This window comes from Macaca fascicularis, chromosome 20 (assembly GCF_037993035.2).
Source record: "Macaca fascicularis isolate 582-1 chromosome 20, T2T-MFA8v1.1".
Classification (NCBI taxonomy): domain Eukaryota; kingdom Metazoa; phylum Chordata; class Mammalia; order Primates; family Cercopithecidae; genus Macaca; species Macaca fascicularis.
This window is the reverse complement of record NC_088394.1, coordinates 48,370,145-48,394,878: the sequence shown is the minus strand read 5'-3', so window position 1 is coordinate 48,394,878 and position 24,734 is coordinate 48,370,145. Positions and strand designations below refer to the sequence as shown.

Here is a 24,734-nt window from a genome sequence, read left to right as displayed (position 1 = left end):
ATTGTTATGAACGCGTTCATTGCCATTGTCAATAGAGGCTGCGGAGCTAAAGTCCACAGGATGATGACTATTTAGCCATGGGGGGACAAGCAATTTCTCATACAAATTGAATGCTTACGAATTTATCTTACAGATTGAATAACTTTGGTCAAGTTATGATCAAAAGCTATTTTTCTATAAATTAACGATATAAAAGTCACAACTTATAGAGGCAAAAATACACATTGAATGGAATAAGACCTATCTGCGTGAAGTCTAAATTAAAAACTGAAACCATATATTAACCTTCAGCGAATATTTACTGAGCACCTACTAAGTGCTGTATATCTTTTTCTTTTTTTAATTTTACATATTTTTTAGAGAGAGGATCTCACTCTGTCACTCAGGCTGAGGTACAGTGGTGTGATCATAGCTCATTGCAGTCTTGATCTCCTGTGTTCAAGTGATCCTCAGTTTCCTGAGTAGCTGGGACTACAGTGTGTGCCACCATGTCCAGCTAGTTTTTAAAATTTTTTCTAGAGACAGGGCCTTGCTGTCAGTTGGCCAAACTGGTCTTGAACTCCTGGCTTCCAGCTGTTTTCCTGTCTTGGCCTCCCAAAGTGCTGTGATTAGAGGCTTGAGCCACTGTACCTGGCCTGTTTTTAATCATTAGAGCTTGATTATACTGTTTGTGAAATTGTTTTGTGTTTCTTTTTTCTTTTTTTGACTACCAGTGTCCCCTCAACGAATTACAGAGATTCAGTCTGACTGCTGCCTGAAAGAAGCTTATTGTCAAAAGCCAACTTTAATTTAGCTATTACTATACCTTGACAATTGTCTGCCAAAAATACCCAGGCCACAGACACTTTTACAAGCTGCCTTTTTTGTAGAGCCTTGTACCATACTGGGCTTAAAATAAATATTCTTTATTCTTGTCCTGTGCATACTACTGACTCTAAACAGATAGGAATTGTCTTTAGGGCTGAGTTAACCTGAGGATCATCTGTCAAAGTAGGACTGTGTTCCAAACTTACACTAAACCTAATTAACCCTTGTGCAGTGTGATACATGATTACTTGTTTGGTTTATAACATTTAAAGGAAAGTGGTATGAGAAAGCTGGTCATGGTTTACTTCCCTGTATCTTCTTTTTAACATAGATCATCTATAGTTAAGTACTGTAGTACTTAGTGATGGTTCAGAGACAGCAAAGATACCCTTTTACAGCACTCAGATTCCCACGTAAAACTGACATGATGGCTCAAATATTTTTTGGAGAAGTGAGAATTACTCTGTATACCATTACCCCTGTTCCTTTTATTCACAGCCCTTGTCGTCCTTTGCAATGGTTTCCTTTGCTTGCTTCCCACTTGTCTCCTCCTTACCAGAATAGAAGCTCTAGGAAGGCAAATGCTCCTTGGGTCTGTTTGGTGTCATCCCTGGGCCTGGAATATACTTGGCTCTCAATAAATACTTCATTCGTTTAATATATAAATGAATAAAAGGAGAATGAAAGGATATTTACTTGTTATTAAGAGCATACTTACACTGCTAAGTTAAAATGGAGGGGAGGAGGCTTAAAGTATCAACAGCTATGAAAGTGGAATTGCTCTTTAACATGTCAATTTAGAACTGAATCAAATAAGCGTGGAGCTGTCCCTTTGGTAAAACAAAAGCAGTTACAGGTACATGAGTAAATTACCATTAAGTGTTCATAATAAACTCTTGAAAATTTTATTTTGTCAATAAACTATTAATTAACTTTAGGGAACACTGTTTTTTACAAAACTTTCATGGGTAGGTATGTCTGATTACAACCCTGAGAGTAGTTGTTAAGTAAAAATGATCTATTTCAGTGCAGATATTTTGATGAATATAAAGGTTGTGGCACGCAGGTCTGTAATTATCATTGGTATGCATTTGGCATGACTGTGTCAGGGTTCATTGGAGTTACAAACGTAGTAGTTATGCGTAACTATTTGATCGTTGTTAATTTGGAAATAAAATTTTAACATTGCTATAGGACATAACTAAATAATTGAACATAAAATTACTGGCCTGCATTTCCTATTTGCAGTTAACTCTGATATTTATGAATACAAAGTAATTTTTATTGCTGATAATTATTTAATTACTTCATTTCTCCAGACATATTGATTAAAAAACTGGCACAGTGAAAATATATTTAGTCACACTCTAATATATTTGGGTTAGTTGCTTCTTAATTGGATGTTATGCTCTATTTTGAAAACCTAATATTGGATCGTTATGGAGAATATTTATGTGCAAGTATAGATAGAAGATGCATTGAACATATTTGCATATTAGAATTTAAAAAATTTTTAATGATGAAATCAACCCAAGTGGAAGTAAGTACCATTGTAATAAGTATAAACAGGTAATATAGAATAATAATGTATAATGTTTAAAATAAAATGTCAATGTGAAAGCTTGTATCTTAGATTTGCAAAAAGAAACAAAACAAAGCAAGACCATAGTATGTTAACTATGTACTACTAAGTGTGCAGCACAAAGATAAATGTGGCACTGCTCCCGGCCTGAAAAAATGAGTGAAAAAGATTTAAATATGTAGAGTTTTCTCTTTTAAGAAAATTAGAGCAAGTTTTATCCATTCTCTTCTCATATCCTCCTACCCTAAGACATACCTTCATATGAAGTACAAACACGATATTATAACATAGTGATTTACACAGTAAGGAAGTTTTTCACCTTTCAATTCTCTTTTAATCTTGATTAAGTCCAGGAGAAAGACTCCGTTTGGGGCTAATTAAGTCGTTCACACCTTTCTTTTAGCCTTCTTAAGTTAAAGAAAGCAGAGCTCAGGCCCAGAGCCTTAGGCAGGCCCCAGTATCCACACTGACTATAACAGTATTATTTTCTTTTCCTGGTGTTTATTTGACATTCCACTGGCCATGAGTGATTTTAATTTTTCATTTATGTTAGTGATCTAAAGTTTCCTTATTAATATAACATTATTCAAATTTTAACCGTTCACTCAAATGATTAATGTTCAATAATAGACTGGGTTTCAGGCAATTTAAGAAAATGAGGGATTGCTACCCAAAATATCCATTCATTGGATTTTTCCTGTTTAAAAAAGACAAAGAGCCTCTTTCATCAGGTGGAGAGAGAGGCGAGCCTCAGCCAAGCACTCCCCTACCCACACCAAGACATACAGAAACCAGAAGGCTTTGTTGAACACCACAGGCATGAATCATACAGGCCAATAGATAGAAGGCAGTGCCCCTTCTATTAGTGAGAGCATTTTATGAGATCCATGGCCCACCCATTCTGAGTGAACTTCTGTGACTGCAAAAATTAGTCTTTGGGTATTCTTCGAGACAAAGATTGAGGTGATAGGCTGTACATTTATATTTAAACTAAATAGAAATGTCCGCAATTGATTTAGGTGGGTTGGTTGCCTATGAGGTATGGTCAGTTAATATTTATTGCAATGAATAGTCCCACTAGGTATATACTATGCTTTAAACTTCCAATGGCAGCCTTCTACACTGTGAATAATAATCTAGACTTCCTAATCCAGACAATAAACCTTGTCGCTTTATAGCCATGACTTGCTGTTCCAACCTCATAGCCGGCCATGCTCTTCCTGGCCCAGTCACACTGGACTGTCATTTCCTTATTGGTGGTATGTTTGCCCTTGCCCCAGGTTTGGGTACATGTTCATCTCTGTCTGGGATGCCTTGGCTTGGTTAGCTTCTACTTCCCTTTATAACTCAGCATAGTAGGTCATCTCCTTGGGGAAGCATCCCATGATTTCCCCACCTTACACAATTAGGCCAATCTCTCCAAGCCTATTGTGTTTCACCCTTTACCTTGCCTACCCTGCACCCAGGTTTCCTGTCCACCTTTTCATTTCTCAAGGATGTCAAGTTCTCTCCCACTTCAGACCTTGCACATGCTGTTCCCTCTGCATGGAACATACTTTTTCCTTCACTTCACAGTTGGCTTCTCCTCATCCTTCAGCATCAGCTCAAATGCCATCTTTTTTGAGAGGCCTTTCCTATTGACCCAATTAAATGTAGCCATCCTTCCCCAATAACTCTTTTTTGTATAACCTATTTATTTTCTTCCCAATATTTATCAAAATTGGAATCTTGTTTATGTGGATGATTTCTATTTTTAGGAACAGAACATAAGCTTTGAACATTCACTACCTGCCTCCCCTAAGAAGATGATTTTTATGATATTTTAGGTCTCATACAGTAGTTTGCAAATGAAGGGGATTTTGACATTTGCCAATGTTTGGATACATTTTGGTTGTCACAACCTGGTAGGGCAGGGGTGGCTGCTGGTATCTAGTGGGTAGAGGCCAGAGATGCTGCTAAATATTCTATGATGTACAGAATATCCCTCCCCCAACAAAGGATCATCCAGACCAAAATGTCAGTACCACTCAGGTTGAGAAACTCTTATCTAATATCGCCAATTAGAAGACAAAACAAGACAAGGAAGAGAGAATGAGTTTTTCCCAAATACTGAGAAATTTAGGAAATGATATAAAGGAAGATTACATATAAAATGTAATTGTGAAAGGAGTTGAAAAAGCTACCAGCATTCAACTCTTACTGTTGGTTATGATAGTGGGCAATCTCTTATAACCCAGTAGCTGCTTTGCCTTTAAATGATCACTGGTAAATCTTTCAGGACTTAGTTTTTCTAAGTGAGAAGTAATATTAACAAAAGCACATTAAATTTCTCTGGGCTATATTCATGGTTATACATTTCCTTATTGTGTCACTACTACTGGGAAAAATTGTGAGCAATTTTGGTGGGAGTATATAAAAATTATTCTGGCCTACACTTTGTTGTAGTAAATTTGTTCATCCATTCAGGATTTTGTTTAATGTGTAAAATAATCACATGGTAATTTCCTAGTTCTTGAAGATATAAGGTTTGATATATTGCCTTCTCTGGCCTGATACATAGTAGGTGCTCAATACTTTTATACTGAGCTGACATCTTTCTCTTCTTATGTGGTAGTCCTAAGATCAAGGGTAACATCTTTTAAAGGTTACTTTTATGGAAAGTGATTGGAGCTGTTGAGGATCCTTAAGTTCCCCAAGGCAGTTGTTAATAATTGGTGGCCCTAAAGGAGCTTGAATTTCCAAAGAGACACTTTAGCCATTGATCTTCTTATACTATAATCTTCACTCATAGGAAGTTATCATCGACTAACTGTGAACCATGGTGAGTGGTAGCACATTTTGATGCATCAATTATGTCGGTCAGAGGTTACTTTAAAAATAGTCTAGAGGTCCTTGGTATCTTGTCCAGTGGGAGATGGCATCTTTTTGGATCTGAAGACTATGTGACGATTCTAAGTTTTGGCAAAACCTTGGCCCCACCACCAGTACTCTTCAGGAATGGTTTCCATACTGTCACCCTGCAAAAGAACCTTGGTTTTGTTTTGTTTTTGTAATGAAATATTATGAGGAACCTCAATTTATAAAACAAATGGAAATGGAGTTGATTTTGTTAAAAGAGGATGATGGCAGTGGAGATCCCAGAGTCTCATTCATCTCTCTCTGCCAGGACACACCTCTACCATGAAGATACCATGGCTCTCTAGGGCCCAGGTTTTCTGTCAAGCATTCACTAGCTAGCCTGGGGGCCTGGGGAATCATTCTTATGTGTCTAAGAATGAGTATAGTACTAGTATCTAATGCAGAAAGCAATCTAGGGGATTAAATTAGAAAGTGCATATTAGGCTTAGCACAAATGCTGGCACATAGTAATAAACGCGCAGTAAAACTTCCTTTTTAGTACAGTGAACCTGGGCTGTCCATCAGCAGGAGCTCCCCAGCAACAAGATCCATAATAAAGGCGTAAATTGCAGATGGAATTCAGGAAGGGCTGCTGAAGCCGAGGAGACACGCTTCTTGGCCTTGTGTTTGGCCGTGAGAGCCATCTAAAAAATGCTCTGGGTGTGGGGTGAGTCAGTCGAGCACCTATATGTGCAGATTTTCACAGGCATTGGAGCAAAGAGAGCAAAGTAATTCTCTGCTGGTGAGAACACTGCAGAAATCAGATGATCACATTCCATGGCCATACCAGTTAACTAATTTAGTATTATACAGTCAGAATTAAAATACTTCATTAAATGTGCCCTGGAATTTGCCTATGGATACTTTAAAACATCTAGATTTAAATAAGATGGAAAGATTTTTAAAAAGCATTCTGGGTCAGGTGCAGTGCCTCATGCCTGTAATCCCAGCACTTTGGGAGGCCGAGGTGGGCAGATCACTTGAGGTCAGGAGTTCGAGACAAGCCTGACCAACATGGTGAAACCCCATCTCTACTAAAAATACAAAAATTAGGCAGGCGTGGTGGTGCACGCCTGTAGTTTCAGCTACTCAGGAGGCTGAGGCAGGAGAATCACTTGAACCTGGGAGGCAGAGGTTGCAGTGAGCCGAGATCGTGCCATTGCACTCCAGCCTGGACAACAGAGTGAGACTGCATCTAAAAACAAACAGACAAACAAAAAATAAAAGCATTCTGAAAGACATATAGGAAGAAGAAAATTTAGAATAAGCTAGATGGCATAATTACCAGTAGTTTGGGGGTGGAAGTTATGTCAGGGAGCAGTGGTTAAACTTTAAGAGAACATGGAAGACTGAACAGATAGCTCAGATTTTCTAGGAGAAATGAGTAAATGTGGTAGAATTCCAATCAAAAAAAAAATAATTAGGATAAACGGATAACATAAAATCCACACAATCTGCAGAAAGACACCTGCAAGTAGAACGTAATATTGTAGGAATAATGAAGGAGAACATTGCCAGTGATACAAGGGAGTGTGGTGTTCTGATACTCGTGACACTTTCCTCCAGGATTTCACAGTAATTATTCAGAAATTATTAAGAAATGGAAAATGTATGTATTTAATGTTCTAACACTTGTTGACGGACTCTTTTAACCACTTGCATTATCTTCTTTTTTTTTCTGATTAAAGTGTTTTAGTTTTTGTTTACTTTTGTATTGTGGTCACAGCTTATCAAAATGGCATACACATGTACATAGAAAAAGTTGCAACTCTCCCCCACTTGCCCCTCCCATTCTACCCCTTATAATGTAACCATTGTTAATGTTAGGATACACATTTTTTTTTTCCTCAAAGGAAATGAGGCTGTCGTATAGTAATTTTTTAACTTGCCTTTTATGTACTGTATCTTGGGTAGACTAGTGGTTCTCTACTGGGAGTGGTGTTGCCCTGCCAGGGGCAAAGTCTGGAGACATTTTTCGTTGTCATGACTGGTACGGGGAGGGACATCGTTAGCATCTAGTGGGTAGAGGCTGGGGATGCATCTGAGTACCTACAATACGCAGGACAAGCCCCCTCAATATGCAGGACAAGCCCCTACAATAAAAATTATCTGGTCCAAAATGTCAAGAGAGCTGAAATTGAGAAACTCTGCCCTAGGTCAATGCACATAAATCTAATTCATTATTTTTAAAAGCTTCATAACACTTTGACGTATGGGTAGACCATGATTTATTTAACTAGTTTTCTTTGATAGATCTTCTTACTGAGTGGCATTTATATATTTAATACGAAGAAACCAAATGCTCCAATTTAGTTATTTACAATTCATTCTGCTTCTTTAAAGAGCAAAAATAAGCCTTATCAGAAGGACTCAAAAAAGGAACAGTTAAGAATTCATAGGCTTGTGTATAAAATTAGATTCTGGGTCACTGTGAGTCAAGAGAATTTGGTTTCAGCAAAATCACAGACTCACTCCAAATGACATGTCTTAAAGTAAGTCATTTGAAAAGCGTGTCTTCATTTTTTGATTCTTTGGAATTAAAAAAAAAAAAATAGAGAACAAGCAGCAACAACTCTAAGGCCTTTCTGTATGACTACCAAGAACAGAGAAAGTTTCATGTAAAGTAACTGCAATAAGTTTCAGAAAAAGCTATTTCTGATGATCTCTACCATCTTTTTTTTAATGATTTTTTTCTTATACGTATTTACGAAAAAACTCATTAGTACATTAAATCTTGGTGGATTGAACAAAAGAAAACAAAGTAGGTTTAAATGAAAAAAGTGATATCCAAACCAAAAGACATTGAATGACTTCCAGATGCCGCTGACAATGTAATTCAGAATCGGAATGACCGTCTGGTTAACCACAGAGGATTTCACAGAAAGGGTGCCCTAAAGCAAACAGATGTTTGCTCTGTGAAACTAAAGCTCTGTGCTTTGCTGGCCCATCCTCTGCATGTCTTGTGCATTTCTGGGAGAATAAAATAAAGAATGGCTTTGCCTTCTCTCATAACAGCTATGTGTGTGGGAAGGATGGTAAACTAATGGATGAGCCTGAATGGGTGGAGTCTCTGCTTCATTCCTGTCTCTGCCACCAGTTTCCTCAATCAGAAACAAGAGCTAAAGATTATATTTAGTTTTGCTAATTTCCTTTCTTCCTTCTTTTTTCCCTCCCTCCCTCCCTCCCTCCCTCCTTCCTTCCTTCCTGCCTTCCTTATCCACTGACAGTTCTATAATGAAATATTCTGGACTAGATACTTGGATTTTCTGCTTCTCACCTTTCAACTTCTTGGCATGGGTCCTTACATTTAATAAATGAACGGAGACCATCATCCTGCAATAGGTCAGACCTATCAACATTGCAACAGTTCAAACCTATCTAAGGAGATGCTAATCTAATCAGTTCCCTGATATCTGGAAAAGCTGATATCTTTTCCCCCTTTGCTGCTGCCTTTCTAGGATCAGAGCCACACACAAGTGTCCCAGTACCGGCAGGATCCCTCCCTGATCATGCGGTCCATCGTCCACATGACCGATGCTGTGCGTTCTGGGGTCATGCCTCCTGCCCAGCTCACCACCATCAACCAGTCTCAGCTCAGCGCCCAGTTGGGGTTGAATTTGGGAGGTGCCAGTATGCCTCACACATCTCCTTCACCTCCAGCAAGCAAATCGGCCACTCCCTCCCCTTCCAGCTCCATCAATGAAGAGGATGCTGATGAAGCCAACAGAGTAAGTTAGAACTGCCTTAGTGTGTAACCTGCCAGAGAATATGGGATCACCCCATGCTGTTTGAATTTCATTCATGGTGTTACCTTGTTTTTCTTCATAGATTTGGAGTAGCATTTAAATGTATGATGGTTTGTTGTTTTTCTTCACTGTTTCATTTATTTTCTGTAGAAAGTATATTGGACTGGAAATTGAGAGATCTAGCTTCTCCTAGTATAGCTGTAAGGCACTGGACATGTTATTTAACTCTTGTAGGCCCAATTTTTCTAATCTGCAAAAGGAGGGCTTGGACTCCCTGCTACAAATTTCTAGAAATTCTAGACATTCCAGAAATTCTAAACTGCTCTGGTTCTAAATTAATGTCCATGTGAGCAAGTTTCATCCAGTGTGTCAGTCAAGCTGCTGCCACATTTGACAGCCTTGAACCTTCAGTGATGTTTATCTCTGAGTTCATTCTCATCGTCTTACATTTTTACCTTCGTCATGGGAAATGTATAATTTTAAATGATACATAGTTTGAAATAAAAGCTGCGTTCCAGGTATGACTTTTCCAAATGCTTAGAATAATGAAAAAGAGTACTGTAATAGTACATAATTACTCATTAGTCACTCATTAATTACGTGCTGTATACCTACTCTGTGCTTGGCATTTTGTTTGGTTCTTGTGATATAGAGATGTATAAGAGAACTACTGCTCATGAGACTCCCCACTGGAGATGAATAGCAATGTTTAAAACTAGCTCCAGATGTGATTAGTGATATAATTGATGTATCTGGTGTGCTGAGATTCTAATCGATTCTGCTTGGGAGAGTGATTTGAGGAAGACTTTACTGAGAAAGTGATATTTGAATTAGGTCTAAGAGGATGAATAAAAGTTTGTGAGGCAGAAGACAGAGGCCAGCATTTTGGTGGGGGCTCGTGAGGAACAGTGGAAGTACATGCTATTTATAGGTATAATGAAGTTTGATATGGGGGAAGAGAGAAATAGAAGTTGAAGAATAAAATGGCTTAAATGTGGTGGTCTTTCTTCTGTTGGTAGCTGAGAGACAATTTATTATTTGCATCAAGGAATGGCATAAGTAATTTATGCTTTAAAGAGATAACTTTGGCTATATATGTAGAATGCCTTATAAAGGACCGAAGAAAAGGCAATGAATTAGAAGACTCTTTTGTTATGTTTCGTTTCATCAAGGGAGGGAATGGACAGGAGGTACCAGGTTAGCAGGCATTTTAGGAGTGAGAATCATAAACATTTTAAGGATTTGGTGATCCACTGGAATTTGGGGAAGAGACAAATTGGATTTTAGTTTGAGAGCCAGAATGGCTATCAGCAAATGAGAGGAGCAACCCACAAAGAGAGGAGTGTTCTCCCCCATGGGGAACATGAGAGTTTGGGATGTTAGAGTTGAATTTGAGGTGCTTACACTGGAGTCTAGAACTCAGTTCATGGGAACTGGAATTATAGATTTTGGGACCATCAGCACATGGATGAGAAGATGTGAAAGTAATCAATCAGGACTTCTGTCAAGGACAGAACCCTGAGCATCATTTATTTCTAAGTAGCAAAAGGAAGAAGAGGAGCTAGAGAAGATTAAGAGTGATGAGGAACAGGGAGGGAGTTTCGAGTGATGCTGCGGAAATCGAAGGGGTTTCGAGATGAACGGTTTAGTCTATAATGTTAGCACCCCCATTGGGCCCGGGAATGGTAAATGCACTGACAGTCTTCTCACATTCACAGAACTTCAGTCTAGAGGATTGAGAAGTAATGGTTAAAGACTCTTGAGGGATATGAACAGATGGGGTTAGGTAACCGCTTAGCCATTACAATTCAAAGGGATTCCTTTCCCTCCACTCACACGTCCGTGGATCTTCATACTTGCCGCTGTACCAAACAGAAATTGTCATCTTAAAGAGGACCTCCTATGGGACTCCTAGCTTGCTCCATTTTAAGCGAGGGTCTAGGTTTTGTGTAACGACAATAAAGCCAATTTATCTTCACTGAACCTTAGCTGAGAAAGGAAGATTAAAACTATCATTGATTATGTCTCTTTGGGGTAAATCTTTTTCTCCAGCGTTCTGTCCGAACCCTTTTAAGTCAATGACACAAAAATTTCCTTAGGAGAATTAATTCTGAATTTTTATTTAAATTGTGAGACTCCACGTTTCTGGTTTATTCTTAAAAAGTAATAATGATTAGGGCACATCATGGTTATCCAAGAAAGGCATCAAAGGTGTTTGACGTTTGAATATTGTTTTACAGAGAATGAAATTGAACTCCTCTCACTTGGAAAAAAAGCTCCTCTGGAAAGTAATAGCATCTTGCCATTGGTCAGGGTATTGTGGCACTAACAGTGCCGGATTTTCTTCCAGGAGAAGAATATAGTTGTTGGACTCAACTAGAAAAATGTGTGTGTCTGTATATAGTTTTTCTTGTTTAAATAATGTTTTTCATTGAAGTTAAACTTGGCTCCAAGTGAAGCTCTAACTGAAAGGTATCTGACTGTCTTGGAAATCCACGTTCATTAAGTAGAATTAAACAAGTCTCACTTATTTTGAAAACTTAGAAAAAAGACTATGGGCTCTAGAGAATTATTGAATTAATTGTGTGAGTTATGAAAGATGACATTTTGGAGGAGAAGAGAGATATGACTTAAAACCATCTGAAGCTTATAAACTGCTCAGATAAAGTGTGGATGCTGTTATCACTTAAATAGTGCAAACAATAGGCTCCCCTAGAGGTAGGCCAGCGGTTTCTTAACTCTTCCCTGAGGGTTCAGAGCTCTCTAAGAAAATTTCCTTACTAAGAATTTTAGTAAATGGGAAAAATTCCAAATGACCCTCATTTAGAAAGTAAATAATACTCTAGGAAAAATTTGAATTAGAATTCAAGCCATTAAAAAGCCAATCTGTTAGTAACTTGAATCTATCTTGGTTGATCTTGCCCAAGGCTGGCTTTGAGAACAGATTTTGTCAAACATTGCAGGATTCTTGGTGAAGTTAACTGCAAAATTATCTTTGATATTGTGATCCAGGGGAATAAAACATTTACAAATCTTTTCCCTGCTTCTCTGATAAGTATATTAAATGATCAGTGAACTTAGATGATGGTAGCGGGTGAATATGGAGCTGCGTTATCTTTAAACTAGGAAACTATACCCGTATCAGTTTATGGTTCTGATCTCTCAGAGTTCATCTGGTGAATATGTGTGAGTCTCTGTGGTAGCATTCTTGTGAGCAGGGTTACTTGCCACAAATAACAAACATCTTCTCTTTAGTCTTCTTTGTGATTTTTAAGTATCAACTATTGCTCCTTTTTGGTTTTTTTTTTTTTTTACAGGTTTTTAATTTTATGGAGAGTATCAATTTCACTTTTATCTCCACTAAAGTTGTTTTGACATTTTTACATTTGCTGTTAATATTTAGAAAATTATTGTTATTTTAGAAAATAAAGATGACCTTGTCCTTATGGAGCAAGTATAGAAATTGGAGCTAATTTCCATTTGAGTTTCTGGAGAGCCATTAGCAAAGTAACATTCTGGTAAAATAATAAAATCAGCCTCAAAAAACAAATCAATTCAGACAGATCACATATATGGCATGTGACTATGGCTAGGGACCTCATTTAAAATATTTGAATATGATCAACATCCTGAATATTATTTAGGTTTTACTTCTAAAACCTCTGAAAATACAAAATATTTTGCTGATGTATACATGTGTAGTATAGCATCTATATAGCATTGCCTGGTACAGAGTGTACTGTTTTTCATTATTATAATTGCTATTTAGAGCATATGTTGTGAATGTATTGAAGATACTTCTGGGTCTCATTAATCGATGTTCTAAATGCTAATCTCTGCTGTCTGGTTAACTCCAAGCAAGTTTACCCCTCCCCCGGTTTTGGTGGTGATTCATCTGTTGATGATGCCTAACAAAACCTTCAAAGAACAATTATGGATCTGAGTTAAGTCTTGTTGCATTCTCTGCAAGTACATTCTAGGCAGTGAATTTTCTTCCTGCTTTGCAGGCCATTGGAGAGAAAAGAGCTGCTCCAGACTCTGGCAAGAAGCCCAAGACTCCAAAGAAAAAGAAAAAGAAAGATCCCAATGAGCCACAGAAGCCAGTGTCAGCATATGCCCTGTTTTTCAGAGACACACAGGCTGCAATTAAAGGTCAAAACCCCAATGCAACCTTTGGAGAGGTCTCAAAAATTGTAGCATCTATGTGGGACAGCCTTGGAGAAGAACAAAAGCAGGTGAGACAAAGACCCATCAAGGTTCCATAAATAAGCCTCATGATCATTTAAAATATTCCTCACACCTTTTCTGAGTGCATGTGTTCACTTAATATGATTGCTTCTTTTGAAAGCCTTTTCTAAGCGATGGAATTTAAAAACCTAGACGTATAAATCTAAACAACTCTCCAGTTATATTGATTTCTCTGTCAGCTTATGGGTGCATGTTCAGAACTCATTCAGAGGAAGGCTGGAAGAAATCCAGGCAGTATCCTGCAAGCATAAACTTTTGATGATAATCTTTTCATTTTAAATAATGTGGAATGTTTCCCCTTTTGTTCAAAAAGGGCACTACAAAGGGATTAGGTCCATCCCGCTTGCCTTTCCATTGATCATCTTTCTGAACCCTTGTGCTGTCCTGGTGGGTTTCCAAACTTTGAAGCTGCCTCTGCGTGTCTCATTATTGTCACTGGGCATTTGAAATTTTATTCCAAGTTCATTTGAAAGCAAGGCAGTATGAGAGGTATTCAGAAATTAGCCATGCTGGTGGGAGATACTTCCTTAGGGGCTTCGTCTCCTCTCCTTCCCCTTGCAACTCCTCCACACAAATGAAAAGAAGAATGGGTTCCTTGGGGGTCGGTCCCCCCACTTGCTCCTTGCATGAAACTCCAATTACCATTAATAGAAGTTAACTTTTACATATGCACAGAAGAATAGATCAACCCTTATGAGTGATAAAATAGAATAATATTTTTCAGGAACGAAGAGTGGAAAGTCCTTGATTTTTATTTACAAATCATGAACTGATTTCAGGAACTCATTCCTAGGAGCTTGTTTTGTTGGGATGGTGCAACATTAGAAATTTCTTGTTAGTTTGCACTGAGTTTATTACTGTAGACAGCAGAGTGATTTTCTGTCCCAGAAATATAATTCTGAGGGACTCGAAAAGTGCCACACCTAACTTTTAAACTCTGGAGAGAAAGATGCATGTTGATCGAACACCCAACTATCAGACCACTTAAGAAAAGGAGAAGCCCAAATCATGTTTAATATGCTGGAATTTTATTTATGTAACTCAGTGGGGTCACTAATGGAAATCTCCTAGCTTGGATGATTTCTGACTTTTAATTTTGCTCCAAAAGAAAACCAAGGTTGAAATGCTTTGCTCTTTTCTCTTCTGTCTTCATCATTCTACCCGTTGTTTTTATCCTCTGGTTTTGGTATAGTTTAGAAAGGTATCTGAGGGAAAGAAGACATTGATGGAGAAACTCATTACTTTCTCTAAAGTAAGCCATTTGCAGCAAAGCTTATTCTTCTTGCTACCTTATTTATTGCCTTAGCATGAGGTTTTCAACTGTTCTCAGGAAAAAAGTGATTCTCAAGGAATCCGTATTGCAACCGGAACTCTTTTTCTTATTTGCAATAGTAAATATAAAAATTGTGCTCCAGTGAGGGTGGCAGGGTTCTGTTTTGTTTTAATATCCGTGTGTGTGTGTGTGTGTGTGCATGTGTGCGTGTGTGTGCGCACGTGTGCACACGCTAACATTTAAAAATCAAAGCCAAGGAGACCAACCTTTTTATGTGAGTTGTGTTTATGTGACCTAATTTGTGCAGCAGTTATTTTATAGCTGAGAATTTATACGCTAAAGGTGGTGCTAATTGTGGTCTTTTAATAGGTATATAAAAGGAAAACAGAAGCTGCCAAAAAAGAATACCTGAAGGCCCTGGCAGCATACAGGGCCAGCCTCGTTTCTAAGGTAAACCTGGGCAGGGGCGGCCAGGGTCCGAAATAGTTACAGCATGGAAAACAGCCCTCAAGCATTGAAAACATAACTGCAGCTCCCCTAAAAGCCGATGGAAAGGCATCTTGAACAGCTTGTAAACTTAGGTGTTTCCATTAGAGATTACCCAAATGATGATCTGAAAATATGAGTTAACTTAAGCAGCCGAGTCTAAGTTGTTTCTGAAAGATTTCCCTGATCTTTATATATGTGTATGTACCTATATATATAAATCTTAAATAGGCTCTTATGCTTTCTTCTGGTCAGGGATTGGGACCTGTGTTAATGTCCTCTGCTTAAACTGGGAGGTATGTTTGTCAGGCATTTTTGGACATCATATTATAAATTCTCCTGTGGTTATATGACTATGATAGGGGGGCGTTGCATTTTTGACCAAACTGTTCCATATCCTATAAATAAATAAACCTCATGATCATTTAAAATGACATTATATTCCAAGTACTAAACAAAAACTATATGTATTATACAGAGAGTATACAGTGGACCTTGGTGTGTTATAAAATGCACCAATATCCCAAGCAAATATCACTGTAGATTGTAATTACCTTAATCCAAAGGAATATGAGTTGTTACATTATATTAACATTTAATTAGCTTTTTCTCTTGCCTTTATAGATTTTAGAGGTTTTGGAAAGGATAATTTGATATAATATATTTTTGCTCTAGATAAATTTTCTCTGACAAGTAGAGATACAATTTCATTGTCACTGTTGCTGTCTCAAGTACAACCTAGGGTCTCAAAGACGTTTTAAAAGGGTTCATTCCCTTTTTTCTCTTTTCACCTGAGTTGTTTCTTCTTTATATTATCTGTATTAAGTGCTTGTATCAAGATCTAGCATTTGCAGCTGCTCAGAATCAGATCAACAGAGGTCCTCCTCTCTTTGTTGATGGCTATTAGGACACTTCCCACTTCATTAGATAGAGAAAACATTTATCAGGTCAATAGCGAAACCTCTTTCTCAGACTCTGGAAGACATGTACTGGAAGATATACTGATGTTGTACTCAGACTTGTACATCGGCAAAGAACAGCTGACTGTATGGGCTGCAGATGTTAAGAATTAAAGTATAGTTGGTGGTTAATTAGATGGAGTGAAGTGAATAGAGCAACAGTGTGCATGTACTTCTTAAGTGGATCATTTATTCATTCATTTATCCAGAGCAGGTATAGGTGATTTTGTGCATTAGAGCATGAATAATTGACTGTATATGGATTTATTTAAACCAAGATCCAGTATCTCAAAAGGCATTCAGGGAGTATTAACCATGATTGGGCTCATGAAGTCTGTGAGTGACTTAGAAGGGATAACTTAAAACTTATACATTGCATGCTAGGATCAGGATTCAGAAATATTTTCAGAAGAAATTCAATGACACCAAAAAGGAAAAAAAAAATCAATAGGATAGAATTTAGAAGGAATAAATTTAAAATACTAGGATTTTGTTTGTTTGTTTTTTAATTCAGTAAATGCACTTTGAGAGGATCCTAAATCTCTGTTCAAATAACTGTGAGGCAATGAATATGGTCCTTTAGGTATAAGTTTAGAATAATTTCAACCTGAACCCAAAGTGTGAAGTAGCTGCTAATATAGTGATCGCACAGGAAGCAGCATCGAATTGTACAGTGATTGTTAGACCACTTCTAAAGAATTGGTTCTGTTTTGGATCCCACAATGTAAAGAGAGATGACAATCAACTGATGTCTCTCTAGAGCGTTGCCTCCACGATGGTGAGGACTGAAAATCACATCAGGTTAGAATAACTGAAAGAATCAGGGAAGCAAGGACTTGGAGGCATATGATCTTAGTCCTCAAATCTAAGGGCTGTCATATAAGAGAAATTAAGTCGATCTTTGTGCCCAAGAGAGGAGAACTCATCCAAGGGGTGAGCTTACAGGGAGCGAGAGTTCAGCCCCAGCATCAGAAACATCAATAGGGTTGCATCATATGCACATTTAACTTATGCCTCTACACGCGGAGCCTCAGACCTCCCCCCTTAAGATATGACTCTGCTATCCCTTTTAATCTTTACAACAACCAAAGAAATTCATGGAAGCTTACTATTAAACCATAAAGGAGCAAGAAGACAGGCAAGGAAGAACTCTGCAATCATCCACCCATCTCCATTTACCATTAAGGCAGCATCTTAAAGGCACAACTGTGCAACTGAGCTGCCCAGGTGTTGAAATACAGACTTTCTTTGAGTTTTCTTCTTTAAGACTAGCTTGTTAATTTTTAACTACTAGAGTATATAAGAATTATGTACATGCTTACTGGGTGTATTCTACTTTATGGGTGATTTAATGGTTTTTTGAAGACAAATTTGAATATTTATAGGTTGCTTCTTACCCTAAGACCTTAGAACATGACCGTTCAGGAACATGCAGCCGCACTGAGTTTTATAATGCGGAGAGCTGTCCACTGAAGGGGAGTGCCTTACGATAATGACATGTGTTCAAACAGAAAACATCAGAGGTGGCTATTCCTACACACTGGATGACTCTATATGAGGTTACATCTCGGTTTCTTTCCAACAGCAGGATTTTATAAATCAGAGTCATAAAAATTTAGAAATATACAATTATTAAAGATAGTAGATGGCTGCTTGATGTCTCCTAGGTGCCCCTGCAACACTCCCCCCAAAACATCCTAATCAAATGAAGAATACAAGGAAAAAATTGTCTTTGGAATGAATCATTCCGCTGTTGCATTTGTGGAAGAATTTCCTTTTGTGGAGGCAGTGAAGTGTTTTTAGCACAAAAAGTAGTACTTTCTCTCTATGTTCAGCCCTATATCTGCTGTTTATCTTTTAACAGGCGATTTGGTCCCATGAAGTTGAACATTTCCCCCTTATGTATGACTCCTTTAATAAATTCTGGAAATCTTCAAAAATAGTTGATGAACTAAAACATTTCTAAAATTGTGAAAACTTCAGTTTGGTATCTCTGAGGAAACCAATAATGGTTTTCTTATATTTGAGTGAACCTTGTTATAAATAACCACACAATACAGGGCTTTCAAGTATTCCAGTGGCCATTTTCTGGTAATAGTAATTGTTAACTAATAAAAATAGCTAATATTTGTTGCTTCCCATGGACCAGGCACTTTCTTAAATGCTTAACATATGAGTTCATTTAATTCTCACGACCTCTGCACAAGAAAAATATCATATAACCTGGCCGGGCGCGGTGGCTCACGCCTGTAATCCCAGCACTTTGGGAGGCCGAGACGGGCGGATCACGAGGTCAGGAGATTGAGACCATCCTGGCTAACGTGGTGAAACCCCGTCTCTCCTAAAAAATACAAAAAATTAGCCGGGTGTGGTGGTGGGCGCCTGTAGTCCCAGCTACTCCGGAGGCTGAGGCAGGAGAATGGCGCAAACCTGGGAGGCAGAGGTTGCAGTAAGCCAAGATCATGCCACTGCACTCCAGCCTGGGTGACAGAGTAAGACTCCATCTCACAAAAAATAAAAGAAACAAGAAAGAAAGAGAGAGAGAAAGAGAGAGAAAGAAAGAAAGAAAGAAACCGTATAACCCAATGTTACAGATAAGAAAACAGGAACAGATGAGTAAATTAACTTGTCCAATGTCACAAAGTTGTTAAGTCAGAGAACTGCGTTTGAACTCAGGCAGCCTGTACTCTGTTGTCTTTAAACATATGGTACTCAGTGGTAAGGTCCTTAGTACAGAGTTAAATGCAGAAGAATTATTGCTGTTAAATATGTGTATGAGTTATCTTTTTGCCACAATAGTGCTGTGTAACAACCATCCCCAAAGCTCAGTGATGTGGTACAAGATGAGCATTTATCTTCAGAGAGTGCCAGTTAGCTGGCTGGTTCTTCAGATCTAGGCCAGGCATAGTAGAATCAGCTAGTCTTGCTTTTCTGTCTGGGGTCAGCTTGGATGTTGGAGGGGCTGGACTCATTCACATTGATCACAGTTGGCTGGATGGCAGTGAACTGACTCTTGGGGTGGGTAACTGGGCCACATATCTGTCATCATGCACATGGCAGGGGTAGGCTTGAGGCCTCATCGTGGAACTGGGACAGTATCACTGCCAGGGCATTCTGTCAGCCAAAGCAAAGGCACTAGAGCAGCCCAGACTCAAGGAGGTAGGGGATTTGACTCCACATCTGGGAGGAGTGAAAAAGTCACAAGACAAAGAGTACAGATACAGGAGGGCATGAATAATGGTGGCCATTAAAAAAATCAATTTATAATATCTAAAAATGCTTAAATATTTTAAATACTTATGTATTGTAACAGTCTGGAATTTTTTCCCCCAAAATGCAGGCTGCTGCTGAGTCAGCAGAAGCCCAGACCATCCGTTCTGTTCAGCAGACCCTGGCGTCGACCAATCTGACATCCTCCCTCCTTCTCAACACTCCACTGTCTCAACATGGAACAGTGTCAGCATCACCTCAGACTCTCCAGCAATCCCTCCCTAGGTCAATCGCTCCCAAACCCTTAACCATGAGACTCCCCATGAACCAGATTGTCACATCAGTCACCATTGCAGCCAACATGCCCTCGAACATTGGGGCTCCACTGATAAGCTCCATGGGAACGACCATGGTTGGCTCAGCACCCTCCACCCAAGTGAGCCCTTCGGTGCAAACCCAGCAGCATCAGATGCAGTTACAGCAGCAGCAGCAGCAGCAGCAGCAGCAACAACAACAGATGCAACAGATGCAGCAGCAGCAACTCCAGCAGCACCAAATGCATCAGCAAATCCAGCAGCAGATGCAGCAGCAGCATTTCCAGCACCACATGCAGCAGCACCTGCAGCAGCAGCAGCATCTCCAGCAGCAAATTAATCAACAGCAGCTGCAGCAGCAGCTGCAGCAGCGCCTCCAGCTGCAGCAGCTGCAACACATGCAGCACCAGTCTCAGCCTTCTCCTCGGCAGCACTCTCCCGTCGCCTCTCAGATAACATCCCCCATCCCTGCCATCGGGAGCCCCCAGCCAGCCTCTCAGCAGCACCAGTCGCAAATACAGTCTCAGACACAGACTCAAGTATTATCGCAGGTCAGTATTTTCTGAAGACGCATGTGGCAGACGGATTTGCGTATACGGAGGAGAGTGGCATAGGAGGGTAAAGCATATGTGGCTGAAATCTGTAAGTTGGTGTTGGTTATGCAGAAATGTGTAACAGATCAAACGGTCCTCTCAAGTGTCTATTAGATAGGCAATAAGAACTACAGTGTAGCTGAGTAACATCTTCTAGCTGACTATAAATCACTTTGTTTTTAAACGAGAAAAGCTGTGCTCTTTTATGTGATGCCTTTTTTATTTATTCAGGCTATACCTACAATATGTGAATCAAACTGTTTAATGAATCCTGGGACATATTAATGACTATAAACTGGCCTCTCTGAGTCATAGAAAATGGCCTTATTTCTCTAGAAGTGAGTAAACCACACTTCCAGGCTATCTGAACTTCTGAAGCCCTAAAAATAAAAAGCACAGTTGTAACTACCTGAAATATGAAGATCCAGTTTCATACAAACATTTGTATGACGTGAATAGTTGATGGCATTTTTTTGTCATGAAAAAAAAATAATGTAAATCACAGACTTTTGCCAAAGCTCTTATTTTTTTCCTAAATCTCTCCAGAAAAAAAATGCAAGTGATTAAATTCAATTATTGACTTAATCACACTTTTTATCCATGACTTCTCCAAATCAAACCACAGGATATGTTGTAACAATATCTATGGCCACTGTTAGCCCATTATATTCATTCCAATTAGAAGAAAAGAAATGTGAATATTATATTCCGTGTTTTGAGTGACAAGTTTCGAAAAATAAAAACACTGTATTTTTAAAAGGGAAATGCACTTAAATGAGAACAGTTATTACAAAAGTTAAGATTTAAAAAGAAAAAGCAAGAGTTTTTATTATGATGTAATACCAGTAGACTATTTAAAAGGCACACCACATCTGAATAATCAATGTAAATATTTTCTTTCAAAGTTGTAAGTTTTCATATCATGTGCTGTAAAGTTTTCCTAAATGAGGCTTTAACGTAAACACTGGTGACATAAACCATTCATTGCTACGTTGCTTATTGTGTTTTTATGCTGTTTTATACTTTTTTATGAGTTATGATAGCAGCAATTAAGTTGTTTGTATTTTGCTTAACTAAAACAAAAATGCTTTTATCTTGCTATAGAATAAACACATTTCAGTAAAAACTGTGGACTGTATTTTGATGCAACAACAAGGAAACTGTTCACTTTTCAAATAAAATGATATGTCAGATTTCATTTTTGGTTCCTTGAATACATGTAAGATGGGGAAATATGCCACATACCAAGTTTCATTTCAGCCCAAGCATCATCTTCCATTTTTCAATTGGAAATATGATATTTATGGCCAAGAATACACAATTGCATAGCCTGAAATGAAGATCCTTGAAAAAAAGCAAAACAACCCATTGGGAATATTTGTGTAATTGCCTTTTTTAAAAGATGCAAGTACAAGGTAAGTATAGCGAGAAAAAAGTAATCGTTTTTTTGGCGGGGGGCGGGGCTAGAACTACCTGGGTATTGTGGTGTTATTACTATTAAAATGGATGGTGAATGCTAATTCTTAAGCCAAAATAATTATTTCGGTGCCCATTTATTCCCCCCTTTTCTTGCTCTGTAGCGGTTCCTCTTTGAGAGCAGTGTGACCACTATCCCCAGTTGTCTTGCATGATTAATTACAGCATCTGTCCTGTCAGAAGCTATAATGAAGAGGTCTTGATAAAAATTGCAAATTACCACTGGCAACAGTCTTAAACTGCTTATGATAAAATGAAAATTAAAAACAGCAAGTGTCAACCCTGACCAGAATCCTAATCTGGAAAGAATGAGGGTGTGCGTGGTGCGCTTCATAGCTGCTGTGTGTGAGACATTCAAAAATAATGGAATATGGATCCCTCAAAGTTGTTGTATTTCAGAGAATATTTACTGTATGTTGTGGGTTATGAATAATGAATTCAGCTTTCAATATTTCATAATCCTCTCCTACTCTGTATTATGTACAAATATTGAACAGCAAGAGATTCTAATTATAAATTTATGGATTTCTTGCTGTAGAAAAATTTATGTCTAAATTGAAGCTTTTCATAAGATGTATTAGTTGACAGGTATCAGTGTTCAAACAGCCTTAGAATGATGCCTAATTACAGCTACAAGGGAGTGATTGTATTCCACAAAGAAATGATCTGCTAGCATCAGACCCGGCAGAAGTAGAGCTCGAATGGTAAAAGATTTTCTGTGAATTGAAACTAACATTACATAACAATAACCATTTTATATTCTGTTGTGAAACCTTTAGACAAATGTCTTCAAAATTAATTGCTAAACTACATGTGACAGTAATTGTGTATTAGTTCTGTAATTGTCATTTTGAAAACCCATGAAGTATTGCTTGGAAAAAAATGTCACTAGTGATAAGACTTAATTGCAAGTGAAGTCTGTTTTCAACTGTTTGCAGTTAGAAGCAGGTGTTGTAACATCTATTAAATGATTTTTATAAATCTTAGGTTTTATCACATTTGATTAAATGCTGCTAAGCCAGTGACGGTCAATTCCAGAGGAAAAAAAAAGCTTAATGACTGCAGTTTATAAAATTAATTACCAGACAAAACTATATATTTAAAATGTCAAAAGGCTAGAATCATGAAAAGAATTCCTCAACCTTGTTACCATATTATTGTTTTCAGGATTCACAAAGCATGTTATGTATCCATTTACTTTTCAGTTTATACGTATGACTGGTTTCTATTCCTAAGACTTAAGTAAGTACTTGGTGCACTTTTTCTTTTGTTAGAGGTCAGAAATAAATCAGGATAATGAAAAATAGACATGAGAAATGTGGTATCTGATTAGTGTCACACCTAAGTGGCCTAAATGCCTTCCCTCTTAAGTGGTCTACAGACACCCCCCTCACCCCGACCACCTCCATCACACACACACACACACACAACCACACGCACACACACACCCCCCTTGTCTCTCCCAATGCCATGTAGACATTATTTTATTACTCTGGCTAAACATGTTCCCTTTTTGCATTAACCTGTACTGCTGTATGATGAAAGAACATAAGGCATTTTCATTTTTAGCTGACATGGGGTCATGAGTTCCCGACTCAAAGAACAAAAGCTTAAATGCCTTCATGGAGCATAATTTCTGCAATATATTACCACCTGACGGAGGTTTGAAGGCTTTCTAGACAGATGGATTAATATCTCAAGTTTAAGTAGAAGTCCTCCACTGTGTCCATTCAGTGAGCTTTAGACATTTGAATGGTTTCTTTCCCATTTCTCACTTCATGGAGCATTTTTCAGCACTGGACTTCAATATAACCTTTCCTTCCCCCCCCCCCCACCCCCTTTGTTTGGCTTTTGTTTTGCAACAGCTGTTATTATCGTTTTTGGTCAGCTGTGATTGCTGGAGGCAAAATAGGACCAGATGGTGTTTTGCTATGCATGAATGGAGAGTTAGAGGAGTTGGGATTGAATAGGCCAAGTTTGAATGGTGTCTATGCACCACCTGCCTGCCTTAGCTGTGGCGTACACATCACAGTAGCATGATCCGTCTCAGACCTACTAGAATCGGATGGGAAAGTGGAGAGCTGGGCTGGATTTTCCCCATATTTATTGATCTTCCATGCACTAACAGAATAATGCAGTGTACAGTCAATTTGAGATAATTGGATATGACACAGCATGGACATGTAATCTATCACTCCAGAATTCTGGTTTGCTTTAAGGATCTGACTGCTCTCCCAAATACACACACACACACACACACACACACACTCAGTAGTAGCAAAAAATGGGCTAAGTAGACGCAAGTTAAAAAAAATATCTAAAATAGACTTTTAGGAATCTGAGGTTTTGAGAAGGGAAGACATTGAAAAATGTTAATGCAAAGTGAAGAAAACCTGGTATTAATAGAAAACCCTCATATTTGTATGTTATTCTTCAGGTATTACACATTTATAAAAAAATGTGCCTTACTAAGAAAATCAAACAGATATACAACCAGACTTGAATTCTCTTAGAAAATATTCTTAAATATATAAATGTTTTCTCCCCATCCCCTCGAATATAGTTAGCTTTACTGATTATCTGAACTGACCTCAAAATAAAGACTTTCCCTGAATTTTAAAGCCAATGAGAGGATTTAATCCTTGTAGTTTGTGATCCTACAGGTGTGTGGGTTGTGTGTCAGTGCGTGTTACTGAGGAAAAGCTTAACCATCCAGGAGACAATGACGTCAGATATGCAGACAGACAGCTCCATTTGCCTGAGGCCTGAATTACTTAAATTTACCTCTGCTACATGCAAAACACTGTGATAGGTCCCAGAGAGATGCAAAAACAAACAGTGCCTTCTGTTTATTTTGTATATGCTTGAAATTTTTCATAATAAATGTTTAAAAAATAAAATAATAAAATAACAAAGCCATTCTGAACTTTAGGAGCTTTCATTTTTTTATTGGGGTGGAAAATATACCCACCAGACACAATGATTTGTGTGCCTCTAAGAGCCATTTTAAAGGTGTGGTTTCTAATCTGAGAAAATTAAAATGTATTTAGAAAGGGGAGAGACTGCTATTGGAAAGCTACATGAAATTATGGACATTTAAGATGTGCCTTGGAGGTTGTGTAGGATCTCAACAGGCCAAGAG

The 24,734-nt window shown here is 38.2% G+C and overlaps 1 protein-coding gene across 5 annotated transcripts in view; it reads left to right on the top strand.

Annotated features, from left to right (window-relative positions):
• Nucleotides 1–21,314, top strand: part of TOX3 (TOX high mobility group box family member 3) — a 108,539-nt gene extending 87,225 nt beyond the window's left edge. For all 5 annotated transcript variants that reach the window (XM_065537542.1, XM_065537541.1, XM_045382914.3 and 2 more), the window contains exons 4-7: nucleotides 8,746–9,015; nucleotides 13,041–13,268; nucleotides 14,924–15,004; nucleotides 19,340–21,314. In XM_065537542.1, coding sequence (XP_065393614.1) covers nucleotides 8,746–9,015; nucleotides 13,041–13,268; nucleotides 14,924–15,004; nucleotides 19,340–20,089 — 1,329 coding nt within the window. In that variant the 3' untranslated portion in view covers nucleotides 20,090–21,314. The remainder of the gene's footprint in view (nucleotides 1–8,745; nucleotides 9,016–13,040; nucleotides 13,269–14,923; nucleotides 15,005–19,339) is intronic.
• Nucleotides 21,315–24,734: the final 3,420 nt, after the last annotated feature.